The 9713-nt window shown below is 56.7% G+C and overlaps 1 protein-coding gene across 2 annotated transcripts in view; it reads left to right on the top strand.

The window, feature by feature from the left end:
• The first annotated feature begins 868 nt into the window (after window positions 1-868).
• The window catches only part of LAMTOR1 (late endosomal/lysosomal adaptor, MAPK and MTOR activator 1), a 29211-nt gene continuing 20366 nt past the window's right edge, over window positions 869-9713 (top strand). The window contains exons 1-2 of one of the 2 annotated variants that reach the window (XM_075125719.1): window positions 869-1088; window positions 5676-5740. In XM_075125719.1, coding sequence (XP_074981820.1) covers window positions 884-1088; window positions 5676-5740 — 270 coding nt within the window. In that variant the 5' untranslated portion in view covers window positions 869-883. The remainder of the gene's footprint in view (window positions 1089-5675; window positions 5741-9713) is intronic. The other variant, XM_048838383.2, reaches the window with a different exon arrangement.

Raw genomic sequence — 9713 nt, 5'->3', positions numbered from 1 at the left:
GGGGGGTCGGAAGGGCGGGGGCGGGGGGGTCTGGGCCGGTGTCGGGGGTGGGGGGGTCGGAAGGGCGGGGGAGGGGGGGTCTGGGCCGGTGTCGGGGGTGGGGGGGTCGGAAGGGCGGGGGAGGGGGGGTCTGGGCCGGTGTCGGGGGTGGGGGGGTCGGAAGGGCGGGGGCGGGGGGGTCTGGGCCGGTGTCGGGGGTGGGGGGGTCGGAAGGGCGGGGGAGGGGGGGTCTGGGCCGGTGTCGGGGGTGGGGGGGCGGAAGGGCGGGGGAGGGGGGGTTCTGGGCCGGTGTCGGGGGTGGGGGGGTCGGAAGGGCGGGGGAGGGGGGGGGTCTGGGCCGGTATCGGGGATGGGGGGGTCGGAAGGGCGGGGGAGGGGGGGTCTGGGCCGGTGTCGGGGGTGGGGGGGTCGGAAGGGCGGGGGCGGGGGGGGTCTGGGCCGGTATCGGGGATGGGGGGGTCGGAAGGGCGGGGGAGGGGGGGTCTGGGCCGGTGTCGGGGGTGGGGGGGTCGGAAGGGCGGGGGCGGGGGGGTCTGGGCCGGTATCGGGGGTGGGGGGGTCGGAAGGGCGGGGGAGGGGGGGGTCTGGGCCCCGTGGCGGGGGGTGGGGGGAGGGGAGGTTCGTTAGGCCCCGGCCCGTGTCTCAAATCCCCCATCACGCGCTGCGGTTACGCTCTTCTCTGAGCGCTGATTGGTTCCCTATCCTCGCCTGACGTCAGGGAGCCGCTGTCTCCAGGCTCCGCCCCGTCGCTGCGGCCCTCCCCTCTGTCCCGTGAGTGTCACTCGGCGCTTGATTGGCTCGCCCTCGTCACGTGCGCCGTGGGCCCCAGGTCCGCGCTCGCCATTGGCGCTCCGAGTCACGTGTCCGGAAGCGGCGAACGGGAATGGCGAGTGAGTGGCTGCCCCCCCCCACCCACAGGGTTGTTTGCTGGCTGGAGGGCGGGCGCCGTTGCTGCTCATGTGATCGGCGCGGCAGGGCCCGAGCCGGACACCGTACCGCGTCCCTCCCCTTCCCCTCCCCGCCGACCGGCCCCGCCGCGCCCGGCCATGGGGTGCTGCTACAGCAGCGAGAACGAGGCCACCGACCAGGTGAGGGGCGGCGGGGGGGCCCCGGGGATGGGGCGGGGGCGGCCTGGCTGCCCAGGAGAGGGGGCCGCGGGTAGGGTGTGTGGAGGGCGGTCCCTGGGAGGGGCCAAGTGGGGGTCCCTGGGAGGCGGGAGGGGCTAGGTGGGGGGGGGTCCCGGGCAGGGGGTCACTGTGGGGAGGGGCTAAGTGTGGGTGTTGGGGGGGTCCCTGGGAGGCAGGAGGGGCTAGGTGGGGGGGTTCAGGGCAGGGGGTCACTGTGGGGAGGGGCTAGGTGGGGGTGTTGGGGGGGGTCTCTGGGAGGCAGGGGGGGCTAGGTGGGGGGTCCAGGGCAGGGGGTCACTGTGGGGAGGGGCTAGGTGGGGGTGTTGGGGGGGTCTCTGGGAGGCAGGGGGTCTAGGTGGGGGGGGTCCCGGGCAGGGGGTCACTGTGGGGAGGGGCTAAATGTGGGTGTTGGGGGGGGTCCCTGGGAGGCAGGAGGGGCTAGGTGGGGGGTCCCGGGCAGGGGGTCACTGTGGGGAGGGGCTAGGTGGGGGTGTTGGGGGGTCTCTGGGAGGCAGGGGGGGCTAGGTGGGGGGGTTCAGGGCAGGGGGTCACTGGGGAGGGGCTAGGTGGGGGTCTCTGGGAGGCAGGGGGGCTAGGTGGGGGGGTTCAGGGCAGGGGGTCACTGTGGGGAGGGGCTAGGTGGGGGTGTTGGGGGGGTCCCTGGGAGGCAGGGGGGGCTAGGTGGGGGGGTCCCGGGCAGGGGGTCACTGTGGGGAGGGGCTAGGTGGGAGAGTCCAGGGCAGGGGGTCACTGTGGGGAGGGGCTAAGTGGGGGTGTTGGGGGGGGTCTCTGGGAGGCAGGAGGGGCTAGGTTGGGGGGTCTAGGACAGGGGGGTCATTGTGGGCAGGGGCTGGGGGGGGTGTTGGGGGGGTCCTTGGGAGTCAGGAGGGTCTAGGTTGGGGTGTCCAGGAGTGGGGGTCACTGAGGGGTCTTTGGGCAGGTTCAGGGTGTCAGGAGAAGCAGAGCTGTGGTGAGGAGGAGGGGAGAGAGCAAGGGGCTGGAGGAGAATGACCAGGGGCCACAGTCGCTAGGGAAGCAAAGGGTCGGAGAAGAGCTGGGGGTAGGGGTGGGGCCTGCTGTGGAAGAAGAGGGCCTGGGGAGAAGGTGAGTGAGGGTTGGGGAGAGGGTGTTCCCTTGCCAGGCTGTGACTCTCCAGAGATGGGGTCGCTCTCCCTGCCCATTGGGAGTCCAAACGGAATTGTGTTTGCTGGCTGGCCTGACCTCTTTCCAGGGGAGGAACCAAGCTGGGGAAGAAGGTCCCAGTGTGTAACAGGGAGTAGGGGATCTGGGAGAGTAGGTATTTCATAGGACGGGGGGAGGAGAAGTTGCTTTCTGTCTGTCCTTTCCCCAGGTGGGTTTGGATGGGGAGGGCATGGGAGTCACGGTGTCTGTGGGGAGAGGGGTCCATTGGGAATGGTCTGTTACAAACCAGCTGAAGAATTCTGTTCCTGATGAGGATCTGCAACCATCCTTTTGGAAGGTTCCTGGAGTTGGTTCCCCAGCATCTGAACTCAAATGGTCCCTCTGGGGAAGGCAGAGGGCAAAGGCAGGACACTAACTGGTCTGTCCGGTTCCTGGGAAACTTCTTTGGTTCGTGGCCTCCTGGGTGGGGGAGGGAATCTGCCTCTGTCTTATGATTTGGCTTAGCTAATGAGTTATCACTTCCAGGAAATGGGAAGCCAACTCTTTCCAGGGGAAATTACTGCCCTTGGGGCCATTTGTCACTCTGTTTGGACTGGGTTTAATGGCTATCTCCAGCCAGTAGCCATGGGTGTCCAGTAGTACGCAGTCTCATACTGGGGATGGGTTGGGAATGAGTTACGGAGCCTTTCTCCTCCAAAATCACTCGTGCAAATTAGCAGTCAGTCAGGTCCCATCTGGTGGTGGCTGGTTCGTGAGCTATGCAGAAGGTTTAGCAACCTCATTTAAATGTCCACTAGACTGCATTTGACCTCCAAAAACCTACCAGCATAATTAATACTGTAACTGTTCCCCTTGCTGCTGGTCTCCGTAGAAAGGCCATAGATAGAATGAACCATGGAAACTGAATTTCCATCTCATGCTCACAGCTGGTTTTCCCAGATTGGAGCTGAGCCAGCTGGCAGGGTTTGGGACTGTGTCCCATGCTGTCTCCATTAGGTGGCTAAAGTGCTGTTCACCTGCCGCTTTTCACCATCTGGAAATGCACCCCCCATGCACATGAGAGACTTTGGAGGACCCAAACAGCCACTCCAGGGGGTTTACGGCATGTCTCATTCTTTGGCCTGTTCCAAACCATAATGGACAAAATACAGAGATTGAGTCATCAGTGACTCTAGATCCAATGTAACTGGGTACCAGGGTATCCCTTGGGAGTTTCTGTGTTGTTGAAACATTCATCAGTGTGTTTTTGTAAGGGGCTGAGGCTAGACACACTTTTGGAAAGAAGTCAGTAAAGATCTCAGAAAATGCTCGGTTTGTGAAGACTGTCTCTTGCCAGAAAGATGATAAAGGAGGGGCCTGGAGGGTGGGGTGAGAAATGGAAGAGATTCCCCACCCTGGAGCTGATTTTTGTTGCTTTCAAAGCCAAGGGCCTCCATCATATTCTTAGGAAATGGGGCCTTACGGACTTGCAGTGAGCTCCCCACTAGGGGATGACTGGAGGGAGGATTTGGGCCAGGAATGAGGGCCAACCCTTGGGACTAGTGAGGGGGTGTGTCAAGACATGGATGGAGCTTGTCCTCATTCCTTGGGCTTTAAAGGACATGGCTGGGTTATTAGGAGTTAAGATTTAATAGTGTGGGCTCAGAATGTGTTTGCTAACCAACATATTCGAGAACTTGCATGGCAGGGCAGGCTTTAACATGTGCTACGGTGATTAAACTGAAGTCTAGGCGCTCCTCTAGGCTTCTACTCAACCAGCTTAATGCGTGCTAAGCACAGCTTGCCTTGTCTATGTTAGCATTCTCGAGCGCGCTCGCTAAGACTTTCCACCAACAGCCCTTTAAACCCTCGTCTAGACAGAGCCCTGGCTGCTAATGTAGGGCAAAGAGATTCAGGCCTTGTCCCCACTCAGGTGGTCAGTAACGACGTAGCTACGTAAAAGCCCTGTTGTGGGTGTGTTGTACTAGTGTATGCCCAGAGGTGAGTGAGGCTGTCCCGGTGTGGGAATGAGAACCAGTCATTCTGCCTTCACAAACTTTCGCAACAATGGACAGGCAGGCGCGACTAAAATGATCTACTGAATTCCACAGTCCTCTTCTGTCTAGCTCTGTCTCATCCCCAATTGCCGTTTATCGGTTCTCAGCCCAGGCGTCACTACACGCAGCCATCCAGTGGAAGCCAAAAGGTTATGGAGTTGCCGGTAGGACAGCTATTAATAGATGAACTTTAATGAAAGAGTCTCATTCTTGGCCACTGAGTGAGCAGCTGCTCCTCAGGCTTTGATTACTTCCCCAACTGATGCTCCCTGTCCCTGGGCCTTGGGGGTCTAAAGGGAATCTTCTGTTTTCGAGTGCGTGTTAAAACGGTTTACTTTTGCTGGGGTACACAGCAGTCACCTGCTGAGAATGCAGCAGAATCACCACATTCAGCCACGGAGAACTGCCTTTTTTCCAGTACATGGCAGACTGGATCTGAAATCAGGTACAGAAGCCTAGAAATAAGAGTAGAGGCTTATGGGATGCTTCCCGCCCCACCTGCTCTGGTCAGTGTCAGATTATTCCCTGCAGTGTAGTTGCTCCCGTCTTGCCCAGTCTAGTCTAAGGGCTTGTCTTGAGTAGGATGTAGCTAGCATGTGTTGGCCAGAATTGGTCTTTTCCCTTAGTCACATGAAAACTCAATTGTCTCAAGCAATGGAGTTGTCACGGCTTCGCCTAGGACACTAGTGTCCAGCTGACCAGATCTCATCCTTAGGAAGGCTCTCCCTGAGATTCAGCGTAAATCTTCTTTCATGTCATTATTTTAGCCCTGAGGAATCACCATGGAAATGTATCCGGCCAGGCACTCGCCCTTTGCCGTGATTAAAAGCCAAGGCAGCTTAGTTGATTGGCTGAGTCAGACGTGCCGGACAAATGGATCAGTAGAACTTCCCATGGCAGCTTTATTCTGGGGTTGTAACCCCAGGTGCCTCTGCGTTCCTGTCCCTCCTGGGGTTTACACCGTTCAAATAGTTGTTTTGCATTTATCATGTGAAACCACGGCAGACCCCCCCCCCCACCATGCCCTCTCATTTAGCCAAGCTGTGTGCACTCATGTCTGGCTCCTTCTCCCATTGAAGGAAATGGCAAAGCTTTCGTGGATCTGGCTTTTAGTCTTTGATCTCTCCTCATAAACTAGCCTTTCCCTTAATCACCTTGTTCTCCTCTCTGTCAATCTTTCCGGCGTTGTCCAGACCGGAATGCAATCTCATTGGAACTGTACAGACTGGGGTGCTGGGGACTAAGTGTAAGATGCATTGATCCCACAGGTACCGAATGCAAAATGCGGCACCAGCCGTGAACTAAGGGTGTAAACAGGTGCAGAGGACTAGCCAGGCAGGTGTCGACAGACTTCTCTATTGTTCTTCAGACTCTCGGCCTTCATCTCTAAAACAAACATATCTCCGGCTGGGCAAAACCTCTCCAAACTGTGAGGTGAGCATTACAGACGTCTTCCTGAGTTTGCAGAAGGCCTGAAACAGGAGCTCCTGAAGTGTGAGCTGTCCCAGGCCTATCTCAAGGGCTACTGGCACTTTACGGTAAGCTCTTTCACAGCTCAGCTGAGCATGGGAGGAAGGAGAGGGAGGAGCGTGCTATGAAGAGCTACACCAGTGTTTCGCAAGTGAGGAAGAGGAAAGCCTAGTTACGGAGGCACAAAGGAGGTCTGAGATAAGATGGGTAGGTCTAGTGTGGGGTATGATTGCTTCAAACCCTCTTCTTACAGGTGGCTCAGCTGTGGAAGCTTGGCCTTGGGGGCTGACCGGCTCCTCTGATGCTGCAGGCCTCTCATCACCCACTGGCTGCTCCAGACCAGGGATTTCTAAGGCGCCTGTTGCTGTGCTAAGGTGGTGCTGTTCCCTCCTCACGCTGGGGTGCTGCCTGGGGACTGTGCTGCAAGCCTGCCTAGCCAAGGGTAGCTCAGCCTTGCTCTCCCACGCAGCACAGCAAAGCAGAGAATCCCCTGCCAGCCTGAAGATGGGGGACGTGATGGCGAAGAGTTGCTGATGCGTTTGTCCGTAGTAGCTTGACAGCTGACACTCTGCAGGAGCCTGAGCTCGGCTGCCTGGTGGCTCAGAATCTTCCTTCTCCATCTGTCAGGTTCTTGGAAATAATTTGAATTGAATCCAGAAGTCAGTCCAGCCTCCAGGCTGGAGGAAGCTGACTCATGGGAATTAGAGCAGAAAAGGATCTAACAGTTCATCTGGTCCAATTCCCTGCAAATGCAGGACTGATCCCTACAGCATGAATTCCCCCTCTGACCTCATCCCTCATGTTACCCAAGTTCCACTGACCTCCCCGCTCCTTGGAGTCTACACCTGCCTCTTTCTCCCTTAGACATTGCTCAGCCAAGCTGATGTGTTTAGCTAGCTTCATCTTCCTTCCTATGGTCCCTCCTGCTCTCTGATCACGTAGGCGCTCTTCTGCAATTTGTCAGTGGTTTCCTGGTAATGAGGTGCCCTGTGGTAGTTGCCTGCTTCTGCAGGGCCAATCATGAACGAATGCCAGTGCAGTGGTGCTGCTGGCAGTGGGCAGATACTGCTAGTAGCTAGCAAGAAGCTGGAGGGGAAGGGAAAAAGACAAAGTTTGAAGCAAGGCTAGTCGATGCTATGGTGAGCTATCATAGACCAGAACATGGATATTCTTCTTACAGCTTGACCGTGGGATTTGATTTTCCAGTTTACACTATGAATCCATCTGCAGCAGTATCCCCTGAGCCTTAGAGAGGCGGAGGGTGTGAGAATATAATGCAATACCATGCTACCAGGTGGGGAAGGGAGAGGGGAATGTTCACCCCTGGACATTGTTTATGCTGACCATATAATATAGAAAGGAGTACTTGTGGCACCTTAGAGGCTAACATGCATCCGATGAAGTGAGCTGTAGCTCACAAAAGCTTATGCTCAAATAAATTTGTTAGCCTCTAAGGTGCCACAAGTCCTTCTGTTTTTTTTGCGGATACAGACTAACATGGCTGCTACTCTGAAACATATTATAGAAGACATTAAATTCTCCAGCTGCAGTATTGGGCTCTGCACCCTGTGGCAGGGAGTTCCACAGGTAAAGGAGTTAGAGGCACATCTGCCTTTCTGTCCCTGGTTCAGAGGAGAGTCATGGAGTTCAGTAGCTCACTGTCTAATGTGAACAGCTTTTATTTTTCAGCTGAGATTCAGTTAAAAACAGAGATCCAAATTCTTGGACAGCAGCTCTCAACCAGAGGTCTGGGGCCCCTGGGAGGCCTTGAGTAGGTTTCCAGAGGCCCTCCAAGCAGGGCCAGCATTATACTCACTGCGGCCCAGAGCGGAAAGCCGAAGCCCCACCACATGGGGCTGAAGCACAGGTCCCTGAGCCCCACCACCTGGGGCTGAAGCCGAAGCCTGAACAATGTTGAGGGGGGCTCAGAAAGAAAAAGGATGAGAACCCCTGTTCTAGGACAGTGGTTTTCAAACTGTGGGTCGCGGCATGTAAGGTGCTGGCTTGCCTTGCTCTGGTCAGCACTGCTGACCAGGACATCAAAAATCCCGTTGGCGGTGCTGTCCAACTAAGGCAAGCTAGTCTCTACCTGTTCCGACACTGCGCTGAACCCCGGAAGCAGCCAGCAGCGGGTCCGGCTTATAGGCAGGGGGGCCACAGGGACCTGCCCCCAAGCACCAGCTCCGCATTCACATTGGCCAGCAACCGGCCAATGGAAACTTGGGGGGGCCGTGCCTGCAGGCGAGAGTCGGGCAGAGCCGCTTGTGCACCTCCACCTAGGAGCCAGACCCGCTGCTGGCTGCTTTTGGGGTGCACCACGGCTGCACTGCTGTCCGGGAGCCACCACAGGTAAGTCCATGCCCCAGCCCTGAGCCCCCAAACCTGCAACCTCTTCCTGCACCCCAAACCCCTGATCCCCATCCCCATCCCAGAGCATGGACCCCCAACCCAGAGCTCTGACCCCCTCCTGCACCCTGACCCCCAGCACAGAGCCTCCTCCCACACCCTGAACCCCTCATTCCTGGTCCCACCCCACAGCCCTCACCCCCGCACGCCAACTCTCTGCCTGAGCCCCTCCCACACCCCAAGCCCCTCATCCCCAGCTCCGGTGGGTCGTGGGCATCAACAATTTTCTTCAACTGGGTCCTCAGAAGAAAAGTTTGAAAACCACTGGCCTGGGACACCTAAAATCATAGAATCATAGAATATCAGGGTTGGAAGGGACCTCAGGAGGTCATCTAGTCCAACCCCCTGCTCAAAAGCAGGACCCATCCCCAATTAAATCATCCCAGCCAGGGCTTTGTCAAGCCTGACCTTAAAAACTTCTAAGGAAGGAGATTCCACCACCTCCTTAGGCAACACATTCCAGTGTTTCACCACCCTCCTAGTGAAAAAGTTTTTCCTAATATTCAAAATGCAAAATATCTCCCCCACTGCAACTTGAGACCATTACTCCTTGTCCTGTCCTCTTCCACCACTGAGAATAGTCTAGAACCATCCTCTCTGGAACCACCTCTCAGGTAGTTGAAAGCAGCTATCAAATCCCCCCTCATTCTTCTCTTCTGCAGACTAAACAATCCCAGTTCCCTCAGCCTCTCCTCAGAAGTCATGTGTTCCAGACCCCTAATCATTTTTGTTGCCCTTCGCTGGACTCTTTCCGATTTATCCACATCCTTCTTGTAGTGTGGGGCCCAAAACTGGACACAGTACTCCAGATGAGGCCTCACCAATGTCGAATAGAGGGGGACGATCACGTCCCTTGATCTGCTCGCTATGCCCCTACTTATACATCCCAAAATGCCATTGGCCTTCTTGGCAACAAGGGCACACTGCTGACTCATATCCAGCTTCTCGTCCACTGTCACCCCTAGGTCCTTTTCCACAGAACTGCTGCCTAGCCATTCGGTCCCTAGTCTGTAGCTGTGCATTGGGTTCTTCCGTCCTAAGTGCAGGACCCTGCACTTATCCTTATTGAACCTCATCAGATTTCTTTTGGCCCAATCCTCCAATTTGTCTAGGTTCCTCTGTATCCTATCCCTGCCCTCCAGCGTATCTACCACTCCTCCTAGTTTAGTATCATCCGCAAATTTGCTGAGGGTGCAATCCACACCATCCTCCAGATCATTTATGAAGATATTGAACAAAACCGGCCCAGGACCGACCTCTGGGGCACTCCACTTGACACAGGGAAGCTGTGCTGAATTTTTAGAGAAGTGCAAGCGCCCCCTTGTGGCCCATCTAGGCAATACTTCTCCCGGGAAGTCTGCACTTTAATTGCAATTCAGCAGGGCTCACATGTTAGTCAGCTGCTGGGGAGAAGGGTGCTGGAATTTCTAGGAGGGCGCTTTCCCTGGGCTCCATCTCCTATCTGCCTCTGGCTAGTCATTGTCTGATACCTCTGAATTTCTGCACGCCTCTAGTCACTGGAGGAGCTTTC

The sequence above is a fragment of the Caretta caretta genome, chromosome 1, assembly GCF_965140235.1.
Source record: "Caretta caretta isolate rCarCar2 chromosome 1, rCarCar1.hap1, whole genome shotgun sequence".
Lineage (NCBI taxonomy): Eukaryota > Metazoa > Chordata > Testudines > Cheloniidae > Caretta > Caretta caretta.
This window is presented reverse-complemented; position numbering and strand designations above follow the sequence as displayed.